Below are 27660 nucleotides of genomic sequence, written 5' to 3' on the forward strand. Positions count from 1 at the left end.
GGGGGGGGGGGGGGGGGGGGGGGGGCGCGAGTCAGGGTAAATACAGCTAAAGTCAGCTGTGTAACCTTATTTATCTCCCAGCGGGTGCGTCAGAAATAACAGTGCTGAGAATTGAGAGGGAAACGCAGCAGCAGCAATGCATGTGCAAGCATGATTTTTATTTTCAAACACTCACATCAAGAAAATAATGGGCACGATTGCTGTAGTTTCTCAAGGGGGCAGGACCTGATATTTAAAAATTTGTCTGAAATTTATGTCGTTTCACGAAGATGAAAAATTACCTGTTTAGATTTTTAAAACTTCTCTTGTAGATTCCTAGTAACCTTCACTTAATTTGATGCAATAACAATATACTTGTTCCTTTGTAGTCTATTCTTCACAAAACAGCCAGAATAGCCCTTTAAAATTGTTAATCTTGTCAAGTCACTTATGTGCAAAACCTTTCATTGGCTTCATACATCAAAATGAAAGCTTAAGTCTTGACAAAGCACTACAAAGTCCTACCTGATCTGCCCTTGGCTCTCTTTTAGCACTTTACCTATCATTTATTCCAACATAGTGGCCTTGACCGTCTTCCTGTGCCTGGAACACACCAGGCTCATGCCTGTCTTAGGGCCCTTTGAACTGTCCCTTTACTTGGACCCCTGTTCCTTCAGATAATCACATGATTCACTCTCTGTTCCCTTAAGGAAATGTAAATACTCTGCAAATGTCACACCTTCTTGAGAGGCCTTCTTGACCACCCTACCTGAAATAACACCTAACCTCAGTCTTTATCTCCTTATCCTACATTGTTTTCCTTCAAAAAACTTATCACTATGTAACATTATACAGAAGTTTCCTGAAGTCAGGTATTTTGTCTGACTGGGTCACATACAATAGGTACCTAATAAATATTTGTCAAATTAATGAAAAAATGAAGGTTCCTCAAGTAAAAGGAAAAAAAAAAACTGATATATACTGAACATTCATAATAGACCAAACATTGTTTTGGTCATTTAATATATATTGTTCCCATTTAATCTCATTAACAAATTTTTATGAATACATATTATCCCCATTGACCAGCAAGGAAACTGACTTAGAAAAATTAAATAATTTGCTCTAGTTTTAGCTAGGATTTGAAATCTGGTCTATCATATTTGACTCCAAAGCAAAGGCTTTCTGTACTCTTAATTTTTAAATTATTAAATGTGCTATGTATGTACTATAGAGAATACAAAATTAAATAAGTGGTTCTAATTTAAGTAAGTGTATAAGGTAGTATGTAATTAAATTTTGAATGAATTGTACTAATAATACATTTTATAGTTATTTGGGAAAATGGAGAAATGGTTACCCAAATTGAAATGTTTGGCCCATACTAGGCTCAAAATGAAACATATTGGTACAATGAATTTTTGAACAGATAATGATCTGGCTCTTAAATAGTAACTAGAATTTGAATGTTAGAAAGAAAGAGCAAGGCCATTCATTTTAAGTACAGGGGACAATATAAGCAAATGTCCAATGAGAACTTGTTAAAAGGATCATTATATTCATCAGGAGATATAAGAATTACTGTTTAGGGGCACTGTGAGATAAATTTGGGAGGAGTGAGTTGGAGATCAGATTGTGAAGAACTTGAATTACAAGGCCAAGGTGTTGGAGTGTTCTGATTATTGGAGAGCTATACAGTAGTAGTGATTCTGAACATTTGTATGGGTTTATGAGCACTAGAATGTAGTGGTTAAGAGTGTGAGCTTTGAAATGGAATTGAAATCCTTGCTGTGCCATATGCTAGCTTAGTAACCCCAGCAAATTGCTTACCATCTTCTGTGCCCTCATTTCCTCATCAATCAAATGGCAATAATACTTTTCAACTCACAGAGCCATTGTGAGGATTAGGTGACTTATTATATATAAAGGTATAGAGAACAATCCTTAGCACATAGTAAGCATTTCATAAATATTAGCAGTTGTCATGTATATGATTTTTCAATTTTCACATTGGTGTCATGTCTACTTTTTCTTTTAATTTTCACAGCAACTCTGTGAGGTAGGTATTACTATATCCAGTTTAATGATGGACAAAACAAAACCCAAGAAGTTCTGTCATGCCAGAAACCCCCAGCTGCTATAACTTAGATCGCTTACGGTTCTAGACTATTTTACCATGGTTCTCTGTGATCTAAGAAACTAGTGGAACAGTGGACCAACGTGCTAAAAGGCAAATTTCAGGAAAATCATTCTGGTGGAATTTTGCAGAGTGAAATGAAGAAGGGAAAGAACCTGAAACAAGTATATCAGACTCTTATGATAATCTAGATTTAGGTTGTTTTAATAAAAAATTCCTATGCCAAGGCTATTGAGAATTATGAGAAAAGACAAAGGAGACATTATGAATTTTCTAACTAACCAGTTAATTGATATTCTTTCAGCTGTATTTAAACTTGAAACAAGTAGAAGTGTATGGCCCTTGATAAGAATCTATCGGGGTGGCTTTCTTCTGATTGAATTCCTTTTCCTACTGGGCATCAACACGTATGGTTGGAGACAGGCTGGAGTAAATCATGTGCTCATCTTTGAACTGAATCCGAGAAGCAATTTGTCTCATCAACATCTTTTTGAGGTAATCAAAGCAAGACGTAAAGTCCCACAACTCTGGTTTGCATTAGGTATACACCATTGCTTTAGTGGGTATTGAAATCCATCTTCTACTTGAAGAGGACTATTGACTTAATAACTAAACATTTTTCTTACCTTTGTTTTGTTAAAGAGACTTTTGAGTAATGGTAAAAATAAAAACAACTTTTTTCTCTTTTTGTCTTTCCCATCCTTTCTCAGATTGCTGGATTCCTTGGGATACTGTGGTGCCTGAGCCTTCTGGCATGCTTCTTTGCTCCAATTAGTGTCATCCCTACATATGTGTACCCACTTGTCCTTTATGGATTTATGGTTTGCTTTCTTATCAACCCCACCAAAACTTTCTATTATAAATCCCGGTTTTGGCTGCTTAAACTGCTGGTAAGTCCAGAAATTTATGTACTATTTTTAGAACGGTGTATTGGTCATTGACTTCCTCCGGGATGAAACCAAGGCTGCTGATTGTACAGCTTCAGGAGGCTCAGTTCACATTGATTGTAGTCTATGTGAGTGGTGCTCTAGCTTCAAGGGCAAAGAGTGTACAGTATGATGTACACCTGATGTTACACAGTGCAGTGTCTTTGGCAACAGCACACATGCATGTCTTTCCTCCAGAAATGGAGTATGAAGGTGTCCAGATATTGAAATGATTTTGCAAATTAATAATGATTCATTAACTTAAATAGTTAGTTATACAGATTATTTAATCAGCTATGATAACATGTAGAACTCTACAAGTTTCCTTTTTTAAAAAAAGGTACAACTGTTGTTTTTCTGTGAAATTGATATAAGTAGTCCACCAAACATTTTTATTTTATGAAAGTTTGGTTCTCAAACAATAGGAACATCTTGACAGATTGCCAAGTTTAATTTGAGAAACTGACTTTGATTCTTTGTTTAGAATAAATTTCATTTCTTCTTCCACTTAAATATTTCTTAATGATCTCAAAATCATGCAGTCTCAGCATTAGGATATAGAATTTCCTACAAAAATGATAACTGTATTTTTTGTGATATTGTAAACATAGCTCTGGGAAAGGACTTCTACATACTCCTAAATTAAACCAGCTCTATTTTGAAAATCAATTGGGAATGCTTTCATATAATTATTTCTTAGATTATGAATTAGAATAAAGATTAGTGATTAAATTCACCAATCTCTACACAGACTTTCAGAATTTCCATAAGTATTGTCTCCCTTTTTTATTCACCTTGTAAAGTATACTGCCTTGAACACTGTAGTTTTCTTTTTTTCTTTTTGGATGCCCCATAGGGACATAAAATGTGGCCTTCCTATAAAAAAATAAGCATTCAACAAATAAAACGCAACCTATGCTGTAATATAGGTAAGAATTTATAGCAATCAGGAAAAGAAAATGGCCCAAATCTCCTTAATTTTTTTTTCTCCAAAATTGATTGTTATTTATATATCTTAATTCTTGCACTGGGATTTTTAATCACAAATTGAGAATCTCCCTCTTTTTCTCCAATTTTATTAATATAAATAAAATAACAAATGTTTCCTTTAGGAAACCACTAGGCCTAACTTTGGGTTTGAATTCTGAATATGGAAGTTAGATGTACAAGAGTATTTTGATCAGTCATAAGTAGACCACCACCTTTAACACGTTTTGTCATCATCTAGAAAATATGCTTTTTAAAGGATTTTTTTAAGACAAGAGAAATTTGAGCCTGTTTTTACTCTCTTGGCATTTACACTAATAATAAATCATTTCCAAAGAGTACAACATCATTAGATTAATTGTCTTATTTTGAAGTAATTTGTCTTTTACTACTAGATTTTTGTGGAGTTTTAAAACTGTGTTATTTACATTAAAATGTAGTATTCTTCTGGTTACAAGGGAATAACTTTCAAATTATAAACACCTATTGTTTCCTGCTTCAATTATTGTGAAATCTTTATAACATTATTTTGAAATGAGGTTTAAAGAGACTTAGAAAACTCATGTGTTACTATGATTGCATCATTGCAATAACAGAGTGTAATACAGTTGTATACATTTTGTGCTAAGTGAGTGTCTCCCCAGTGCATCCTTCTTTGTTTAAATAGTAAGCTATGATTCATGCATGGCCAGTTACTCTTATTAGCAGAATGATTCCCCATTGAGTAGACATTTATCCAAGCATCTTCTATGTGTTAATAAATGAGGACTTATTGAAGAAATAGGTTGGCAGTGATAATATAATAAGAAATAACAGAACAATAAAATGTACTAAAGCCTCACCCTAAAGTAAAACTACATTTCCTTCTTTCTTTCTTTCTTTCTTTTTTTTTTTTTTTAAATTTTTAGTGGGAAAAGAACATGTGTCATCTGGCCATAGTGGGTAGGCACTGGGCACCATTTATACCCATATTTATTTTATTTATTTTTTTTATTGTTTCAGGTGTACAGAACAATGCAATAGTTATCCTTTTCTATACCCATATTTAAATTTGAATCTATGGAATTGATACATGCTACTTTCCTCCCCAAAAAAAGATTTAAAAATCTATAGGGAATTGATTTATTTTGATATTAATATTATATGTAAAATTAGTACAGCTTATTTACATTCATTACGTCATACATCATCTCTCCAGGTCTATATTTGCCCTAGTTGGAAATCCATTAGGAAGTATAAATAGTGCCTCAGATTTTCTAAACAAGAATATCAATTTATTCTTACAAAAGGCTAAAGTTTTTAAACTTAGAGAACTTTGCTATATAATTTGGGAATTGAGTTTTTCCAATATATTCTTTAGTTGTATAGTAAAATTTTTACCCTTGTCTCTACTATAAGAATGGATTAGAGAGATGATCTCATTAATAATGCACTGTTCTGGGCATCCTTGTAATAAACCATGAGGTTGGAGCTATTAATCCACATTTTATAAATGAGGAAACTTAAGTTCAGAGAAGTTAAATGAGGTTGCACAGTAAGTAATGGAGATGGGGTATGAGCCCAGGCTGTCTGTCTCCGTAATCTGTACTCTTATTAAACATTGCCATTTAACAGCTAGACCTGATAGTCACTTTATCTACGATGTTTAACTTTGATTGAGTGGATCAAATTAATGGAATATAAAAATTAAATTTGGAAAGAATGTGATTATTCACAAGTCTCTAATAATTAAAAAATTAAAACTTCAGCCATTTATCTGCATTAACTTAGAAGCTGATGTTAGCATATATATCCTTTGTAGTAACTTATTAGTGGCTTTTTTGTGTATGTGGATAAAACATCAGATATCCAGAATTGTCTCTAACTTTCTTAATACTATTACTCAGTGAACCATTATCATTTTAATCAAAATCACAAGGCAGAAGTTGAAAGACCTGAACCAGAACAAGAAAGGAAGGATAATTCTCACTCAAAAGGGGGAATTCGTATAAATCTAAGATGAATTTGACCATGTGTAAATCTTTTAAGTCTATCCTATACCCTAGAGTTTCTTAAAAAAATATATAAACTGGTACCAAAATTTTTTCATGAATAAACTACTAACATCTCAACCCCTAACGGCCCCCGCCCCCAAAAAAGTTTGCTATATCTGGAACTTATGGTTGCAAATGGTATAGCTGCCCCTCTGTCTTACTGTACAACTTATTGAAAGAGCAAGTAAGTAAGTGATCAAGATCAAGACCGAGCCATGGACTCAAAATATATCAACTCCAGAATATAGTTTCTCAGAGCCTGTATTGTGTCCTGCAGATACCTGGTCTGACTTCCAAAGTTCCAAGGTAATACCTGTCATAATTGATGCCCAGGATTGATTTGTAAAATAGCCATTTCTCTCCCTGAAATAATAAAGGGAAATATTTAGAGAAAGAATAGAAAAAAACTGCCACGTCTGAGAAGAGAGAGCCATAGTGTCCCAGGTTGAATGAATGTACCTAGATGGCAGGAGAGCTACAGCTATAGACTCACTTTCTCAAAACTGCTGCTTAGCCAGAATTCCTTGTTAAGGAGGCCGTTTTCATCTGTATAAGAAGGAAAGGGTCTGACGGGGTGAGGACTAAAACTGCCTTCCTCCTATCTTCACTCAAGACCTGTCAAGGCATTCTGCACAATTTGAAACTATTTCTGGTGATAACAGTATCTGACCCTGCCTCTGCAATGCCAGGATTTCCCTTTGCAGTGTAAACAGGTTTCCGCAGAACAGGCCAGGATGAGTTTGTTGTAAGTCTGTAAAATGGGGATATGAGTAATACCTGGCTCATGGAATTGTTATAGTTAGTAGACGATGAGAAATGCATTATGAGAAAAGTATACAGCATGGATTAGGGCTCAGTACATTTAACCTTAGTTCATTGATCATTGTTTTCATGAGAGTGGGATGTGGGCTGATTTGTGTGGCATAATTTGAAGACAGATACAGTCATCACGATGGCATTAGTGAAATGAAAGTGACTGGTTAGAGAATAAGGCATGCTTCAGATGATATACCACCTTCCCTTCTGATCCTTTGTAGGCCAAGAGCTTTGTATTCGTTTAGCTAAGCTCCCATCCCCGCTAAAATGAGAGAATATTCCAGAAATTACCATAGCACATGGCTCTCCAGCAAAATTTACCCTAGAGCCTAACACTAGGCGTTCTATCAGTGCTTCTGCTTTCTGCCACTCTCTGCTTTCAACTTCAACTCTTCCCACTTCTCTACTTTCTATTTTGTACCTGTAGCGATTCCTGCCTTCCCTCGCCCCTTTTATTGCCCCTTTTATTTCCTCTTGTAGTTATGCATTCAGCTCATTCCCGTCACTACTAATTCTCAACCGAGCCGCTGCTGCCAGGCCCCTGTGTTTGTGATTGGCTCATTGGTTTCCATTTTATCAGCGAAAATAATCATGCTGCATGGTCAAACATGAGTTAGAGAAATTTATTATGAATTTTCTTATTTCTCTGTGTTCTGATCTTTTCTTTCCCTCCCAGTTTCGAGTATTTACAGCCCCCTTCCATAAAGTAGGCTTTGCGGATTTCTGGCTGGCCGATCAACTGAACAGCCTGTCCGTGATACTGATGGACCTGGAATATATGATCTGCTTCTACAGCTTTGAGCTCCAATGGGATGCAAGCGGGGGCCTGTTGCCAAAGACATCAAAAGGTAGGGTATGAACGTGCATCCACACTACTAAACTGCCAATGTAAATCAGGAAATATTGGGAATGATAACTGAGACATTTAAGATCATGGTGAAAACGCATCCAATAATATTACAAACTTAATTAAATGTACTTGGCACTCCTTTAGCAACCTTTTTATCTGACATAATTTGGCTCTTATATATTATGATTTTAAGCTATCCGTTTGCCAAGAGATTTACAACTTACACTTAAAGAATTCTAAAACTAAAAAAAAAGTCCTAGTACATTGGTAGTTGTAGCACAGATGCTTTGGCGCCAACAGTTGCCATCACAACAGTGCTTAATGATGATCAGAATACTGATTATTTAGAGCTAGATTAAGTGCTTTGAGAAAGTCATTGTGGATTGTTTTTTAATTCTTATTGGGAACCTTGTTTTCCTTCTGGCTCTTTTTCCCACTCTTAGTTTATGCCAAGAGTTCAAGTTAGTAAGGAATTTTGCATTAATGACAAAGACTGCATTTAGTCAGCTTATGTAACATCTGACTGACAGAAGTTAATGAAACTGGTGCCAAAACATTTTCATTTGATTGTCAGCAGACGATAACTCTACTGTAGGGTTGATCACTCTAGTAATTCCCAGAATTTGAAGAAAAATTGATTTACCAACTCTATTCTTCTCATTTAAAAATACAAATTCTGCATTTTGTTTGAAAAAAAAAAAGGAGTATAAGAGCATGAACAACCTACAGTGGGAATGTTATATTATAGTGGCTTGGAGTTCATGAAATTGATTGGAGTCACCAGTGGTAGTTGTAGGTATTCCAGGTGTTTCAAACACAGATCTAACATTTTTTATTGTTTTCTCATGACTAGTATACTCATCTTCTAATTTAATTACGGTCTTACCACACTCCAAAAGAAAGTAATTCCAGAAGAGATAGTCAGAAACCTGAGAAGGCAATTTTCCTACTAGGTCCTTCCTATTTATTTTACTTTCTCTCCTTGGCTTATCTACGACTAAAAAGGGTGAGAATAGAATAGTTACAAAGAAGAAAGTGACTAAAACCCAGGCTCCCTGCTTTTATGAACTTGCTAGTGAATATATGACTCAATGATGTGAACAAGTTATTGTTTTAGATTGTAATTTTTTCTTCTTAGACACAGAACCAGAAATTTGCCACAATTACTCATATGGTGTGCGGGCCATTGTTCAGTGCATTCCTGCTTGGCTTCGCTTCATCCAGTGCCTGCGCAGATACCGAGACACAAAAAGGGCCTTTCCTCATTTAGTTAATGCTGGGAAGTACTCGACAACTTTCTTCATGGTGACGTTTGCAGCCCTGCACAGCACTCACAAAGGTATTCTATGATTGACTGTGAAGAGGTTTTTCAAAACACGATTTTCACTACTTGAATATGTTTACTCTGGTTACTTTTTTCCTGTGTCATGCTGTTTTTTTCCACTGACGTTCCAGTCCCCTCAGTTATACTAGTTTGTTCTTGAACACAATTTTAGTCACATTCCAAAAAATCCTAACAAGTACCATTAAAAAGAATCAAAGTCATCCAGAACAGAAGTATTTGTAATAACATTTGAAAGCCTGAATTATGTTCAATGGGTTCAATCGTTGGACGCCTTGGATTTTCATGTGGTTTTTTTTAGACTTGTTGTTCATTAATGAGGTTGGGAAATGCTAGGTAAAAAAAAAAAAAAGAGTCCCTCTGGCAATCATGTATATTTTTAATCTCTTTCCTTCACCAAGTTATAAGGATTGTTTCCAACCCATTTAACTGCAAATTGAGTTCTCTGATCTCTCTAGTTTCTTATCTCCATGGCAACCAGTTATTACTTGAGACAGTTCTTCTGTTGGGCGGAGAAAAAAGCTTTTAGGTTCTGAGCCACATGCAGTCACTTCTTTTGAATTTTTAACCTTTTTTGAAGAACTGTCGATCAAAGATCTCGCTTCCTTTTACTAAAATGCATTACTTCTTTGTCTATTCAAATCAACATCAGCCCACACGTTAGAGGCTGTACCCCCTCATCTGTGGGTGGTAAAGAAATGTCACTAATTGAAATTATGACAGTTATTTTTAAATGCTTTGGTAAACTTTTGCAGTGGTTTTTTTTGTTTGGTTTTTTTTTAATTGAGACACCTTGTTTTAGGAACCTTAGTGTTTCTAAAACTGCTACTTATCTAAAAGTGTGTCTAAATGGTCATGAAAGACTGGGGCGGTGGTTTTTTGTTGTTGTTTTTGGTTTTGGGGTGTTTTTTTTTGGTAAGGCTTACGGTTTGGTCCAGCAGAGCACTTTAAAACATACTTTCACTTTTTGCAGTAGATTCTGTGATTACAGTAATGTTGATAATGCAGCCAATAATCTTACCACTATGTAAGGCACTCTTGTTAAATGATAATTTAAGTAAGTACCTCAGTGAAGGAAATACATCCTCAAAGATCCCACTCATCATTTTAACTCTTAATGAGGAATGCTGTTATCCGGTCCAGACATGCACCATGGTTCAGAAGGTTATCACTGAGAATTGGTACATCAGGCAACTGATTTGATACATGGTACCCTATGACTCAAGAACCCTTTACTTTTCTCCTCTTCCGGGTAAAATTAAGTACTGGTTTTGGTTGAATTTTTAGGACATATCTTTACACTGATACCACTCAGTACAAAGCTGAAAATCTGAATTTCTCAAGCCTGCAAAACGTTGCAAATCTATAATAAAAATTGAAAGTTAGAAGCAATGGTTTGGATAGTATTGTAGCCTTTAGACTTTTTTCTCCTATACCCCTTCAAAGAATTTTTTAAACTATATTTTTATTGTCTATCATTTTTATCCTTATTATTTTAAACTATTATTATTTAAACCAGCGGTTTTCAACCTGTGGGTTGCGACCCCTTCGGGGGTCGAACGACCCTTTCACAGGGGTCGCCTAAGACCATCGGAAAACAAAAAGATATTTACATTACGATTCATAACAGTAGCAAAATTACAGTTATAGAGTAGCAACGAAAATAATTTTATGGTTGGGGGTCACCACATCATGAGGAACTGTATTAAGGAGTCGCAGCATTAGGAAGGTTGAGAACCGCTGATTTAAACTATATTAATTCACGGGCATTTTTAAGTTTACATCTGAAATTTTTCAGAGAATGTGTTGAGTAAGTATTATTGAGAATATTCTATGTATCAAACTGTGCTAGATACTAAAAATAGAACAACAAACAAAACATGATTCTTGCCCTTAAGAATTTATAATCTAGTAGGGGAAACAGGAAAAAAGAATTGGTTGCACAACAATGTGACTATACTTAAAACTTCTGAACTGTATACCTAGAAATGGTTAAGATGATACATTTTATGCTATGTGTTTTTTACCACAATAATAATAATTTTTAAAAAGACATTTCAAATAGAGGGTAAATAGATAAGTAAGGTATCACAATGGCCTACATAAAGCACAAGTCCCTAACCCAGCCTCTGGGCCTCAGGATGGGAAGTACAGAGAAGACTTCCCAGAGGTGATAGTTAAGAAGTAATATCCATTGTCTGAATTGAGTTAAGGAGGATTCCAGTTATCATCCTATTATGTTTTGCCCAAGGCCATGTAATTTGTAAGTGGTGGAAATGTTACTATTTCCCAGTTCTGTTCACCTTCAGCCTAGGGCTTTTTTTTTTTCCTACCCAGACAAAGCCACACCTTTAAAGTAGAGATAATAGTATCAGTTCTGTTTACTTCACGGATTTGTTGTAAGGATTAAATAAGGTAGTGCACATGAAATCACTTTATGAACTCTAACTTGCTACACAAATGGAATTTATCATTAAATATAATTCTTTTTGCTCTATAGAACTGGTATATGTGTGTCTTCCTTTATGGAAAGTCTTTTTAAGAGAAACCCTTACGATCATCTTGGGTGGGGAGCTGGTATGGGGCAAGTATCAATAAGGAATGTGTTTGGGTTTTTGTTCTGGTAACACAGATATTTACTCACGGAGCTTGATTCATGTGCCCACAGTCAATTTTTTAGAAAACAAAGCATGTTTTAAAAAGGACCATTGGTTATGTATCTTAATTATCTCCCTAAAATTAAAGAAAAATACTCTTTGTCGTTACTACATATTAAATATTTATATCACTAATTTTTTTTCCCCAAAAAGCCTAAAACAGAGGGGAAAAAATTGGAAAGACAACTCAGAGGCACCACTGACAGAAATTTTGACATTGAGTGATGATCAAAAGTAGAATTTGATTTCTCTTGTTTTTTGGACAATATTCCAAGAGAAAAGGCATCAGAAAACATAAACTTTGGAAATAATTATTAGGCCAAAAGAATAGATTCTGTATGGTTAATGGGGTAGATCTTTTTCTTTGGATGTGTATGTGCTACTGCAAAGGATAAATTTTATGAGCGGGAAGTATAGAAGTTGGAAGTAACCTTGTTCAGACTCAGGGATCTGAGTCTTTTCAGAGTACTAGCCAGCAAGAGTTTCCATAGTAACAGCATTATTGGGGACATTTTCAAGATGTTTACAAAGGTTATGTCTTATGTTATCTGCATGATTTGTAAAAATAGAGGTGTAAGAGTTAGCTCCAGACCTAGAATCATTTTTTAAAAGGTGAGAGAGGTGGTTTAGACCCATTTTAGGGAAACTATGATAATTCTGCAAATAGCCCTCACTTGTTGCAGTAAGAAGGAAATGTATTTTAAACATTTCAGTATATTTTCATTTTCCTTCATTGATTTAGAAACAAAGGAGAGTAGCTAGCAACCAATCTCCATATTTTAAGAATTTACATTTCATTATAAGCCTAAATTTGATGCCAACTCCTACAAGTTTTTTGTTGGAATTGGGATTGGAAGAGACAAGAACGTGTTTTAAATGGTTTTGGTGTATCCTTGAGGTTTCTTGGCTTTGACAAGGAAAAGCTCGTGGGAGGTACAGTAATAGAAAAAGTCATTGTGTTGTCATTTCTAACCCATTGATTTCACTAGATTTTCTGCTTTTCATTTACAGTTTCTGGCATTTTAAAATATTCATAAATTCTTAGTAGATTTTGCTCTTTGCTGTTCTCTGAATATGTAGAAGAAAATTCTTTTAAAAAAATACTTCATATTTCACTTTTTTAGTTTTTTGTGAGCATTTGCTAGCAAGCATTTGCTGTTTCACTTTTAAAAATACTTGGGGAAAAGAGAGAGAGATATTCTCTGCTGACTTAAAAGCTGAGTTCATTTATGTTTGCTCGTTGTTGTCCAGTGCCCAGATCCCTGCTAGATCCCTTCCTGTTTAACGTTCTGTGAGGGGCACTGTAACCCCTAATGAGGATTCCTCAGCAGTAGCCCAGTGCCTTCAGTGCAAATAATCATGTCATTGTTTTGAGTGAGCACACATAGTCCTGAAGTGCTTCCTTTCTGGGGCATGGCCAGTTTGTTACTCTGTTTCTTCCCTGATAATAGGCTGATATGCATGAATTTTCAAATTTTAGTCTTGTTATACTATGAGAGAAGCACTTTTTTTTTTTAATTCTCTAGGGAAACTTCTGTTAAATTTTTTAAAAAGACACAAAAATTATTTTTTAAAGATTTAATTGGGGAATTGGGGGAGGGGAACAGTGTTGGGGAATTGGGGAAGAGGACCGGCCAAGTTGTTCTTCAGTCTTCATTGTGGAGGGCGCCAGTCGCCATCTAGCATCCTGTGGGCAGCTCGTGGCCTCTAAGCTTAAGATGCTGTGTTCAATCTTAGTTGTGGGTTGGTGTAGCCACCATCCCATGCGGGAGTTGAACCAACAGCCTTGTTGTTAAGAGCACATGCTCTATCTACTGAGCCATCTGGGTGGCAGCTCAGCTCAAGGTGCTGAGTTCAGTCTTAGTTGCGGGTGTGCATAGCCCACCATAGAACAGGCAATCTTGTTGTTACACCAGCTGAGCTGTCCTGCCACCTGTTGGCAGCTCAGCAGCAGCTCAGCTCAGGTGCAGCATCACTGGCCCATGTGGGAATCGAACCGGCAGCCCTGTTGCTCAGAGCTTGCGCTCTTAAGCCAACTCTTAACCAACTGAGCCACTCGGCCAGCCCCCACAAAAAATTTTTAAACAAACCATTTGGGTAAATGTTTTTATTTGTGGCTTACTGTTGTTGATAGTAGCTCAAATCTCTAACCCTTTTGAAATTTGATATTCTGCTGTAATTTCTCTAGTTTAATGCAGAGAAGAGATTATTGTATCACACAAGAAACAGATTATTTTGGAATTTATTATTTGTCAATATTGGCGTCAATCCTGCTGATGCCATAAAATCAAATGTGAGATATTGTTTACTTCCGATTATTAATTTGACTTTAACAATTATTTCTTGAGCAGATTTTATCTACTTGGTATTGTGTTAATTTTAAATAGTTTTATAAATATTACACTAACAATCCCATTTATATTTCACCCTAAATTGCTTAAAAAATGCTATAGCTTTAAATAATTTTAATTTTCTTTGTCCCTTCCCTCCTGCCCCCAATTTCTCCCTAACCTCTGGCAACTACTAATATGTCCTCCATTTAATAATTTTGTTATTTCAAGAATTTTGTATAAATGGTATCATCTAGTCCTGTAACCATTTGAGATCTGTTGGGGTTTTTTTTTCACTCAGCATAATTCTCTGGAGACTCATCCAGTTTGTTGCATGATCAATAGTTTGTTCCTTTTTGTTGCTGACTAGTGTTCAGTGGTAAGGATGTACCATAGTTTAATCATTCACCCATTGAATGACATTTGTGTTGTTTAAAATTTCAAGCTACTATGAATATAGCTGCTATAAGCATTTATGTACAGGGTTTTGATGAACATAAATTGCCATTTCTCTCTGATAAATGCCCAAGAGTGCAACTGCTGGGTAATGTTAGCTGCATGTTTAGTTTAAAAAGAAGAAACCTGCCTAACTATGTTCAGGGTGGCTGTGCCATTTTATATTCTCATCAGCAACGTCTGAGTGATCTGGTTTCTCCGCATCCTTGCTAGCATTTTATGACATCACTGTTTTTTATCTAGCCCATCCAGATAGGTGTGTAGTGACATTTCATTGTGGCTTTAATTTTGTTGAACTTCTTTTCAAATGCTTATTTGCAATCTGTATATCCTCTTCAGTGAAATGTGTATTTGTGTATTTTGCTCATTTTCTAATTGGACTGTTTGTGGTTTTTTATGTTGTAGAGTTTTTAGAGTTCTTTATATATTTTAGATACTAGCCCCTTGTTGGATAATATTTATAAATATTTTGTCCCAGCCTTCAGCTTGTCTTTTTTAAAATAATGATTAATAGATTTGTTTTTTTTTAGTACAGTTTTAGACTTACAGAGTAATTGAGCAGATAATACAGAGTTTATATACCCACTCCCCTATCCCACTCCACTTTAACACACAGTTTTCCCTATAATTAAAATCTTTCATTAGTGCGGTCCATTGGTTACAATTAATAGTATTGATAGATTATTATTAACTATAGTCCCTAGTTTACATTAAGATCTACTCTGTGTTGTATGATTCTATGGGTTTGGACAAATACATAATGACATGTATCCACCATTACAGTTTCATACAGAATAGTTTCATTATCCTAGAAATCTCCTGTGCCTTACCCGTTCATCCCCACCTTCTTCTGCTGGGCAACCACTGATCTTTTTACTATTTCTAGATTTGCCTTTTCCAAAATGTCATATGGTTGGAATCATACACTATATTGCCTTTTTCGACTCTTTTTTCACCTAGGAATAGACATTTAAGGTTCATCTTTTTGTACTTGATAGCGCACTTCTTTTTATTGCTGAATAATATTCCATTATATGGATGTACCAGTTTGTTCATCCATTCACCTGCTAAAGGACATCTTGGTTGCTTCCCATTTTGGGTGATTATGAATAAATCTGCTGTAAATGTCTATGTGCTGATTTTTGTGTCGTCACAATTTTTCAACTCAACTCAACCTAGGAGTACAACTGCTAGAAAGACTATATTAGCTTTATAAGACACCACCAGACTGTCTCCTGAAGTGGCTGTACCATATTGCATTCCTACCAGCAATGAGAGTTCCTGTTGCTCCACGTCCTTGGCAGCATTTGGTGTTGTCATTCTTTTTGGATTTGAGTTACTCTAATAGGTGTGTAGTTATCTCATTGCTGTTTTAATTTGCCATTCCCTAATGACATATGGTGTTGAGCATCTTTTCCTATGGTTATTTGCCATATGTGTATCTTCTTTGGTAAGGTGTCTATTCAAACTGCTTGACCATTTTTTAATTGGGTGATTTGTTTTATTGTCATTTTAAGAGTTCTTTGTAGGGCCGGCCGAGTGGCCCAGTTGGCTAAGAACTCGCTCAAGAGTTTGAGCTCTGAGCAACAGTGGTTCGAGTCTTGGCCCAAGCTGAGCAGCCGCTGAGCTGCCAACAGGTGGCAGGATGGCTCAGCTAAAAAAAAAAAGAGTTCTTTGTATTTTGAATAGTATTTGTAAATATTTTTCTTCCAGCCTGTGGCTTGTCTTTTCATCCTCTTAATAAAATAAAAGCTTTGAATTTTGATGAAGTCAAGATGATCAGTTTTTCCTTTTATGGATCATGCCTTTGGTTTCAAATCTAAGAGCTCTTTGCCTAGCCCTAGATCTGTAGGGTTTCTAGGTTTTTATTTCTAAGAATGTTACAGTTTTATGTCTTACATTTAAATTCATGATCCATTTTGAGTTAATTTTTGTATATGGTGTAAGACAGGTTGAGGTTCATATTTTTGTCTGTGGATGTCCAGTTGCTCCAGCGCCTTTCCTCTAATCAATTGCTTTTGTTCCTTTGTCAAAAATCAGTCGGGCATATTTGTGTGGGTCTATTTCTGGGCTCTCTTTTCTGTTTCATTAATCTATATCTCTATACCTTGCCAGTTACATACAATCTTGATTACTATACTGTATAATAAGTCTTGAAATTGGGTAGACTCACTCCTCTGACTTCATTATTCTTTTTCAAAATTGTTGTAGCTATTCAAATTCTTTTGCCTTTGTATATACATTTTAGAATAATATTGTCTATATCTACAAAAAAGTCTTGCTGCAGTTTTGATAAGAATTGTGTAAAACCTGTATATCAGTTTGGGGAGAATTGACATTTTTACTCTGTCGAGTCTTACAGTCCATAAATATGTTATCTCTCTACATTTATTTAGATCTTTCATCAACATTTTGAGTTTTTTAGCTACAAGTCTTTTATATATTTTTGAGTGATTGTAAATGATGGTATTGTATTGTTAAATGTTTGGTGTCCATGTGTTCATTGCTAGTACACAGAAGTGGAATTGATTTTTGTATGTTTATCTTATATCCTATGATCATGCCGAACTCATTCATTATAAAGGTTTTGGTTTTTGGGGGTGGGGTTGGTATATTTTGGGGGATTATCTACATAAACAATCATGTCATCTATAAATAGGGACAGTTTCATTTCTTCATTTCCAGTCTCTGTGCCTCTTATTTTCTTCCTTTATTGTGCTGGCTCGAGCTTCCAGTACTATGTTGAGAACAGTCATCCTGACCTTATTACCTATCCTAGGCGGAAAGCATTCGGTTTTTCCTCATTAAGTATAACAAATAAAATTTCCTCAGCTAATGCTGTAGGGTTTTTGTTGAGAAAGCGTTATCAAGTTAAGGAAGTTTTCCTCTATTTCTATTTTTCTGAGATAGTTTTTTTTATATCATGAATGGACATTGAATTTTTTGAAATGCTTTTTCTAGATCTTTTGATATGATCCTATGACTTTTTTCCTAAGCTCTAGCCCACTAATATGGTGAATTACAGTATTGATTTTTGAATATTGAACTAGGCTTGCATCTCTGAAACTAACCCCACTTGGTCTGGTGTATAATTCTTTTTATATATTGCTGCATTCTATTTGCTAAAAGGATTTTTGTGTCTGTAATCACGAGGTATGGTATATTGATCTGAAGAAGCTTATATTATTTTGATTGTTTCAAAATGGTTTCAACCACTGTCTACATGTATGTATCTCAAATCTGTAGCTCAAACTTATTTTTCCCTTGGTCATTTTCCACCTTGCTGGCTCATAGGTACCTCGAAGTCAACATGTTTTAAAACCAAACTCATTTTTCCCCCTATGCTTTCTTCAGGCCCCATATTTTTTGTTTCATTTCATGACACTGTCCCACCCAGTCACCCAGGTTGAAAACTAGGAGTCATCCTTGACTCTACCCTTTATCTCACCTTCACAATTCAATTCCTGCCGATTTGAGTTCCTAAATATTTCTCATTTTTTGCCTGATTTCTCTATACCTTGTACTTCCATTCAATTCTAGGCCTCATTATTTCTCACTGGGCTACTAAAACAGCCTTCTTATTAGTCCAGTCTTCACTCCTCAAACTCTTTCTCCCTGATAATATCTAGGACTGTACTAGTCAGTAATGTAGCTGCCAACTACATATAGCTACTGAGCACTTGAAATGTGCCCAATCTATATGGAGGCGTGCTGTAAGTGTAAGGTACAAACGGGATTTTGAATAATTAGTGTGAAAAGTGTCCAGATCTCATTAATAATTTTACATTGAGTATATATTAAAATAGCATTTTAGATATATGACATTAAGTAAAATATTATTAAAATTACTTTACCTATTTCTTTTTGATATTTAAAATGTGGTTACTAGAAAAGATATTACATATGTAACTTCCTCCAGCTTTTAATGTGGCTGGCTCCTTTGCATTACTCAGGTATCAACTTAGCGACCTTCTCTGTGTGACCACAATCTGAAGGAACTCTGCCTGTCTCAGTCATGTCACCATGTTCTGTTTCTTCATGGTACTTTTCATGATCCAAAATCATCTCATTTATTTGCATATCTGATAATTGTCTACCCCAACCAAGTAGAAACCTTCCTTGGGTCAGGAAATTGCCATTAGTGAGTAAGATTCACGACTGTGTGCCTGGTACCTAGAATAATATCTGGTATATAGTAAATACTCATTTATTGAATGAATGAATGAATGAATGAATGAATGAATGGTTTCTACTTTAACGTGGCTCCCTCAGCCTCATAAACCTGTTTAACTAAAGATTGTTAACTTCCAAGACTGAACTCAGGCGGCACCTTCTCCAGGAAGACTTTCCTAGCTGTTCGCTCTCCTGAGATCCTAGTTATTGATCCCTCTTCTATGCACAGTTCTACAATTGCACTTACACATTATGTTTTTGTTTATTTTATATCTCTTCTCTTTAACTCTTAGTCTTGGGTAGTACTTCAGTACATCCCCATTCTCTAAAATATACCTCGTTAGCCAATAGACATTCATCATCTATATGTTTAATATAGAGGTAAACAAATTTTTCTTTGGAGTTAAATCTTAAGCATTGTAACTATATAATAAATAATGCAGCTTATAGTGGACATTCAGTAAACATTTGTTGAATGAATAAATGAATTTCCGCATACTATTTTTCTTTTCTATTACAAAAACAAAATAAAAATATTAAAGGCTTATTTAAATAATTTATAAAATATCACCACCTTAATAGCAGCTATTTTTCTTAGCCAACTTTCTTCCTATCTTTTTCTTTTCGTTTTAATTATACAAGTAAAACATGGATACATATGTATCACTGTAAAAATAAAATTCAAATAATACAGAAATATGTCAAGTTAAAAGTAAATCCGTTTAATAATCTTATGTCTCTCAATAAGGAAAACGCTTCTTATTCTACAAACATTATTTTATATGCAGTATGAAATAATATGTATATAGTTTTAAATTCTGTTTTTATATGCCTTAGAAATGTTTCTAATGTTATTGCATCATAGTTTTGTGGAACTGTTTTTTCATTTTAGAGTTGAGATGGGATAGGCTTAGAGAAACAGTGCTGTATAGAATAAAAATGTTTCTTGGATAAGATTCCTGTTTCTAAGTTCCTCATTCACCCTTAGGCCTAATGATTTCCATTTTTGTCTCAATCATTTTAAGATTATGAATTTCCTATAATCACAGTTGCAAAGAAATCGAGTGAATTCAAACCCAGATCTTCTAAGTTCAAATCCAGTTATCCTCCACTTACTGTCTCCCTGACCCTCAGCTTCCTTAACTATAAAATGGGAATAATAATGTCTGTCCTGCCTGCCCCGAGGATAAATATGACTATCACCGGAGAAGTGATAATACATGTGGCCTCACGTATTAACTAAGACACACTAAAGATAAGGGAAGTATCTATATCCATTAATTTTCAGAGAACCATATTAATCTCATTATTCATTAATCTCATAATTCGGGGGTTTTTTGTCCGGTAATAGCAATAGAACTAGGATTTGCCAGATGCCAAAATCATTTATAACTCAGTTTACCTATATAGGTTTGAGCTTTTAAAACAATGTCTAGTTTATTTGCTTATTTAATTTCAAATTAAAAACTAGTAAACTATTACCAGAGTAGAAAGGTTTTGGCTGAAAATAAGACTGTTCACTTTCCCTTCACACAGTGCCATTGTTTTCATTTTTAAAATATCCTTCCTGAAATATGGTTCAGGATGATTTGCACGTGTAATTTTTCTGGTTTCTTTCTTAAGCACTTTTCCTGACGTATTATTTTGCTTTATCCTTCCTATGATGGCTATAGGTACAAAACTCTAAGAACCTTATTTTTATTTGTTTTAGATTCAGTAAATGTCATTACCATAAAAATATGTCCCCTATGAATTATGCTTCTAACATGGCAAGTGTGTACTAGAAGCTTAGGGTAGAATAGCAATGACTTGATTTTCTGTGATTCTGAACATCATTAAAGTAGGCTACTAGAGTTAGCCAGGAGAGAATTAGATATAATTGCTTGCCTAAAGTGACGATATTTTTCCAGTACATCTCATGCATACCAATGAAGGCAGATGATTTCAGGGAGAAGCATTTCTCATTTGGGAAATGGAAAAAATCAAATAAGGGTAATAATTAAAAAGAGACCAAAATGTAGCATATGTAGACCAGGTGTATGCTAATCATTGTTTGATAAAACATTACTTTTTGCAAAATGTTCTGTTAAAATATTTGGTTTTTTAAAAGTCAGTAAGTCTTTGTGCATGTTTCATAGAAATTTTATAGAAATAATATGGGCTTAGAAAGGAGGGAGGCACTTGACCCACTGTACCATTTTAAGAATTAAAGGCTAGGACTTGTATTTAAAATTTAAGTGAAATAAAAGAAAATTAGCATATTACTTTTAGTTTCATTATTAATTTCCTTTTTATTTTCTCCCTATGATCTCCTTTTATATAATAATTTGAACTCAGTTATTTCAGTAATTAGGAAAGAAAATAAGCTTTCAGTAATAAGACTTGATATTACCTATACTTACTTGAGAAATACTCATTTTGTTACCTCCTGCTGAATATCTATTACTGTATTCTAATTTTATTACTTTTTCTAGCAAACAAAATGGTGGCTTATTGTTAGTAAACTAAATGAGATATATGTAAATTACTTGGCACATAGTAAGCATTCAGTTAAAAAAGAGTTGCAAATATAATTATGGCTAAGTCACTTGTCTACCTCTTTGTGTTGATCTTGTTTTGAAAATATGAGAAGAGTGTGAATTTTATTAAGTTGCTAAATTTGCTTTATTCCATGCAAACCGTAGTAGATGAGTGATAGGATTTTTATTGCAACCATGATGCTAATAATTGAACTATACTACTCAACTAGACCTTATATCTGTCAATAGAATGAAATAAAAGATGTGTCAGAACACATCCAACTTAACCTAGATAATAAGAAATATTTTGTTAGGCCTTTTAAGTTGATTCATGTGGGATATGAATATACTATTCATATGAATAGTATAAATATTCAACCCAATTTGCTTTTGATGATAAAAGTTTCTGTGGAAATAAGCTAAACCTGAAAATGTGTTTATATCAAAGCTTGACTTGTTTTGTGGAATCACTTGTGGACTATTTAAAAAATATTTGTTTCTGTTCCCTACCACTGACTTTTCAGGCAAAGAAGCTGAACAGTCATATGCTAGTATATGTTTAACAAACCAGCTCTCTGGTGGGAGTGGGGATACAGGGCACAGATTTGCAGCATTTGCTGATTTCCACGGTGTAAATACTTCCATCATAGCCAGTTTCAAGCTACTAAGATGATAACATTGAATGTTGGGAAAAGATGTATAGCATTGTTTAGTATTTCCATCATACAGATATACAATAAACATACATAACTGAAAAGAGTAACAGCAGAATTTAGTAAAATAATTAGGAAGTGGTGGTGAATTTTGAGTTTTTATTACCTTTGTTTTTAATATAATTAATTGTAAGTTTATATAATTTAATTTTTAATAATGACTGTGTTTAACCACCAGCATGCAAAGTTTTTGAAAGTTTAGCAGGTGGCTCTCATGAACTGGTACAAACTGACATTTACATAACACTGGACAGCTCTGAGATATCTGTTTTTTAACCAACCAACTATAATTCTAATGCAAGCAACCAGCCACCCAGTTACTTTTCTAAAATATAGATCTGATCCTAAGCTTCAAGAAGGCATTCCAGAGTCAGACACAAAAAGGCTTTTCCAGCCTCATTTCAAACCATACCCATTCCCTTCCAGCCTCTGTATTTCACCCACACTGGATTTAGATTACTTGCAGCTTCTTAAACACACTTTGCACTTTCCCACCCTCATGCATTTTTATTTTCCTGCAGCTTTGAGTGGCCTTGCCTCATCTGCCTGACTTTTGCAACACTATTTATTTATCCTTCTAGAAATAACTCAGATGCTACTTCCTCTTATTTCCTACTGTTGGAAACATTCCCCTTCTTCTTGATGTTCTCATAGTACTTTGTTTATAATTCATTTTGAGCTCAAACTTATTATCAATAACCAATGGTTATTTTACTTACTGGATTATAAATTTCCAAAGGGTGCCTTTGAATCATACTGTACTTAACACTTTAATACCACAGTGTAATTACTTCCTAAAATTTTAATACCTAAAAAATGATTAATAAACATGTTTATTTTAATTGGAAGGATTATGGATAATGCATGTTCATCCTTTACTTTCTGTGCCTTTGGGAAGCTAACCAAAATTTAAACTTTTTTTTTAAATTAGATGATTTGTACCTTTTTTCCTGAAGATTTAGGACCATACTAGTAGTTACATACCTGTATCATGCACCTAGAGAACACCAATAACATCATGATGACTCTTGAACTTAACTAAGAAGAATTTCATTAGAAAATATATGACACACTTAAGAGTGAAAAAAAGACTAAGTTAACTACATTTGCAAATTATTTTTATTATTCTGATTAACACATTTTATAGTGTTCCCAGCATAAAGTCAAATTAGGTCTTTGTGTCATTAAACAACCACTATAAAAAGAAAATAGCGTGCTTTGCTTTAATTTGAGAGAAATTTGCTGTCATACATATTCTTAAGGATAAATTCCTCATCAGTCAGTTGCTTTCTGGTATTTTCTCTAGAATTAAAATTAGCTGATTACCATCACAACAAATATTGACAAAATCCAAGTGTATGAAGGAAATGTTTTTTTAAAGTAAAAACAGTCCAAGAATTTCTTGAAGCAAATGCGGTACATTCCTTGCTAGTAGTGTTTCATAAGTTTTTTTTTCATTTTTGATCCTAAGCTGCCACCTCATGGCAAAAATTAAAATGACATCTTTTGTAATATTAAAAACCTCCATCGCAATTATTTGGATTTTTATGTATTCAGCATAGAGCCTCCAAAACTTCAAATGCACATTTGTACAAATTATATGTGTTTGATAAATGTTTGATGATTACTTTGGATTTCAGGAGAATCAGATTTATTATTTAACTTTTGTGAGACAGTGATCCTACTGGGGAGATTTGTTTAAAATCTTACTTCCTTTATGGAGCTGTGTAAAGAACATGTTCTTTAATTAGTTTTATTTAATGGAGAATTAAATCAAGTAATTTTCCCTTTCCCTTTTCTTTCTTCAGAACGAGAGCACTCAGACACCAAGGTGTTCTTTTACCTGTGGATTGTCTTTTGTATCATCAGTTCCTGTTACACCCTTATCTGGGATCTGAAGATGGACTGGGGTCTCTTTGATAAAAACGCAGGGGAAAACACCTTCCTCCGGGAGGAGATTGTGTACCCCCAGAAAGTAGGTACAGTGTTTGCGTTTGTTTAAAAACAACAACTCGGGTGTGCCACCAGCTAAACCCTAGTATGCAGTATACCCATCCCAACCTCATATCATTAGAAAAAATAGCTATTTACAAAAAAATACTAATTCAGTCAGCAAAAATGTGTCAGATGTTTACTATATGCTGGGCACTATAGAAAATAAAGACAAAGTAAAATTCTGGTTCTCAAAAGAGGCCACAAACTATATTTTAAGCAGATTGCACTACAATGTATTATAAAGACTAATAAAAAGACTAAAATAGAGGAGCAAGTAGCTTGCTATAATTTTTAATTTATTTTTGAACATGTGGTTCAAAAACGCCTTCTTTCCCCTTGGCCTTGCAAACTCCTTTTTAAAAGTCAGTTTTAGTATTATTTTCTCTAAAAAGCCTTTCTTTATTTCTCCAAGCATATTTAGGTATTCATTTTAATCTCATTTTACCCTATACAGACTGCCATTATAGTGATTATCACACTGTGTTATAATTATTTGTTTAGGTATCCATATCCCTCACTGCCCTGCATAGTTCCTGGCATGTAGTAGACTTAGTATTTGTGGGGTGAATGTATAAATACTTGCCTGAATGAGCAGTGCACAAGGAAAGGGAGTGCCTGACTGCTTGGGTGCATCAAGAAAGCTTCTTTCATTTATTTCACCCAGCTTTTGTTAAAGTGCCAGTTCAACCTGAAAATATATGGATAATTCCTTAGGAATAATTTTAGGATTTTTATCTATGAATGAATAAAAAGATGAGAGAGGCTGAATTAAAAAGTCAAAAGACCAAGAGTATCTTGACTCAGATATTGAAAGAAATTAAACAGTGAACTGGAAATCCTGTAAGTGAATTCTAATCCCAGCTCACTCACTAATGAGGCAACCAGGCTGCATTGTATTCTCTTCTATAAGGCAGGGCGTTGTACTAGGTTCTCTCTTGGTCCTTTCCCAATTCTAAAATTCTGTGAGGGGGAGGGGAGTATAGAGTGGGTCATTAATACTTTGTACTATATAAGAATGTCACCACTACCTCAAAATGGTACTTTGAAAAGTGTGTGAATGTATAATATTCACTTGGTGCATAAGGAAGGCTGTTTTCAAGTGTGAGTTTTGAAGATACATGATACGAGAGTGTATATAAAGAATGATATGTAGGGTAACTTCAGATAAGCAAATAAAGGCAGAAAAGTGGATAGTCATTGACAGTGATCTTTTTTATGTAAGCTTTAGCAGTAATCCTAATGTGCAGACTTAGAGTATATAACCAAGACACCAGACATATCTTTATACCTCTTATTTGGAAAGAAAATCAGTAATGGTCATATGCACAAGTCAGAGAGCAGACATGTGCTCAGGTAAAAATGGTCCTTTTGTGCTCACCAAATGTATGTGCCTTCTTGCTCCTTATATGGTTCTTGCCTTACTAGAGATAGAAGACATTTATTTCTTATTATGCTAATTGTTTAAATGAACTAATTGTATCTTTATAAAAATGTTAATCCATTTCTCCTTTTAAATAGTTCCAATTTACTGGTTTCTAGGTAATAAAATTAGTGAATAGACTCAATCAGTGTCTTTATTAATATATTTTTTTCATAACCCTAGAAAATAAAGTTTATGCTTTCCTACATTACAATTTGCAAATTTATGACAAAAATTTTCTGCTGGATTGCCACAGAATTTCCGTTTTAAAAAGGGAAATATTGGAATAAAATTCATTCCACTTGTAAAGGGAAGAAACTATTTGTGAAGTCCAGTGGAGCCCCATTTAAAAATTAAGAACACATCTATATGAACCTTAAAATCAGTTCGTAGGGATTAATAGTGCATAATATCGAGCACCACACCCAGGTCCAGGAAGCATTTTTATCTCCATATTAAAAACTTAACTTTTCTGTGTCTCTTGACCTCAAGTTAAGTGTATTCTTCCCAAAAGACTCACATGTTTGGTAACATCAGCTCTTATGTCAGTCAGCTGTGGGTCAGCGTAAGACTGACTGTTAAATGCATATAAAATTGCAGTCCTTCACTGAAGCCTAATAATGAATTTACTGAATATGGGTTTATCCAAAAATTGTATTATCATTATATTGAATGGATGGGGGAGGGAACAGGGCAGGGAGGTATATTAGCGTGTTAAAATCTTCATAAAATCTGTCATAATGAGCGTAGTCAGTGGATAATATCTAAAATCGATTAATCAAGATATAGCAATATACACACATTATTTGGAAATAGGATAAATACTAAGAGAAACAGCTACAAATTTTGAAAATGTTTGTCTAGAAAATGGGAAAAGAAGGTGACAGGGTACTGCTTTTTTGTGGTTGCTAGCCTTCTGACATGATGAGTTTTCCTTTGTTAAAACTTTTAAAAAATGAAATGAATTTTATGGCTTTAATACATAGCAGTTCTAGTTTCTAAGATGTCACAACCTTTAAAAACATATATTTAAAGCAGACTTGTGTAGGTAAAACTGGCCTAGTAAATACTAGTTACTAGTACCTGGAAGAATTGGTTAGTTGAGTGCTGTTTTCCCCATGTAAAAATGGAACATTCCTTAAATTCAATCATGTTTGTGAAATCCAAGTTTAATTTCATTTACTGAAATCAAAAAGCAAGGCAAGGCAAAACTTTCAAATACAGGGTAAAGCAATTTGAAATAGCACAGTTAGTAAAACTGTTCATCTTTTCTAATATTAGCTGTTGACTCATTAGCATATCACATACATTTTAGAATGTCAATGTCATCTCAATCAGACTGAGGCTCTCACCTGGCTTGTATTTCTGAGGCCTAGAGTAGGGCCTAGTATACAATATAAGAATGAAATAACGAATACTATATTATTTGTTAAATGATTACTGACATTCAGTAAAACTTCATTTTCAGTATTGCACCATTTAAGAAAAAAACTAAATTTGTGAAATCTTTCTAAAATATAAAATAAAATAAAACTCTTTCCTCTTTAACCTGTGTTTGTTGGTGAGACATGTATGAGTCTTGTTGCTGGGATAGATGTGCTTTTGTGTGAGAAACATGGTAAATGTACTCAATTTGCTTATTATTCCTCAGGCCTATTACTACTGTGCCATCATAGAGGATGTGATACTGCGCTTTGCTTGGACTATTCAAATCTCAATTACCTCCATGACTGAGTTGCCTCATTCTGGGGACATCATTGCTACTGTCTTTGCTCCCCTTGAGGTTTTCCGGTAAGCAGACTACCGAAAAGTTTATCAAAGGTTCTTTTTACCTAAGAAAAGAAAAAAAGTGTCTGAATTAGAATTTATTAAAACTTATGCTTGAAAAGCATAAGGTTTACAACTTCTCAATCTTATCAGCGTCAGAGTTGGAAAATCCTACAGAGTAAGAGATTAATTCTTACAAAGTTAAAATAACTGCTGATGATGACTTATAAGCTGTTTTAGAGTTGGGCTCCATTGGAAGGGTCATGAGTAGAAATTGTGAGGTAAAAAGTCTAAGAAATTAAAATTCAAGTCTTTTGAGAATCATTTTTTGCAATTTGTCAACCTCGGTTATTCAGCCCAACTTTCTCACTGGAAACAAAAAAGTGCCAGATAAAATGTTTTTTAAATCTTCTTGAAAACATCAGTGATTTGGGCCAGCCGAGTAGCACGTTGGTTAAGACCTGGCTTGGGACGCCAGAGGACCCCGGTTCGGATCCCACATATGAGGGCCAGTGACACTGCCCTCTGCAGCTAAGATGCTGAACAACATCTCAACCTGG

General features: G+C 34.5%; 1 protein-coding gene across 2 annotated transcripts in view; it reads left to right on the forward strand.

Moving 5' to 3' along the window:
- Positions 1-27660, forward strand: part of XPR1 (xenotropic and polytropic retrovirus receptor 1) — a 159712-nt gene that overhangs the window by 122602 nt on the left and 9450 nt on the right. Inside the window, exons 8-13 of one of the 2 annotated variants that reach the window (XM_019624046.1) lie at positions 2421-2611; positions 2827-3006; positions 7555-7726; positions 8867-9067; positions 23727-23893; positions 26985-27124. In XM_019624046.1, coding sequence (XP_019479591.1) covers positions 2421-2611; positions 2827-3006; positions 7555-7726; positions 8867-9067; positions 23727-23893; positions 26985-27124 — 1051 coding nt within the window. The remainder of the gene's footprint in view (positions 1-2420; positions 2612-2826; positions 3007-7554; positions 7727-8866; positions 9068-23726; positions 23894-26984; positions 27125-27660) is intronic. The other variant, XM_019624047.1, reaches the window with a different exon arrangement.

The sequence above is a fragment of the Hipposideros armiger genome, unplaced genomic scaffold (assembly GCF_001890085.2).
Source record: "Hipposideros armiger isolate ML-2016 unplaced genomic scaffold, ASM189008v1 scaffold_573, whole genome shotgun sequence".
In the NCBI taxonomy this organism is placed as follows: domain Eukaryota; kingdom Metazoa; phylum Chordata; class Mammalia; order Chiroptera; family Hipposideridae; genus Hipposideros; species Hipposideros armiger.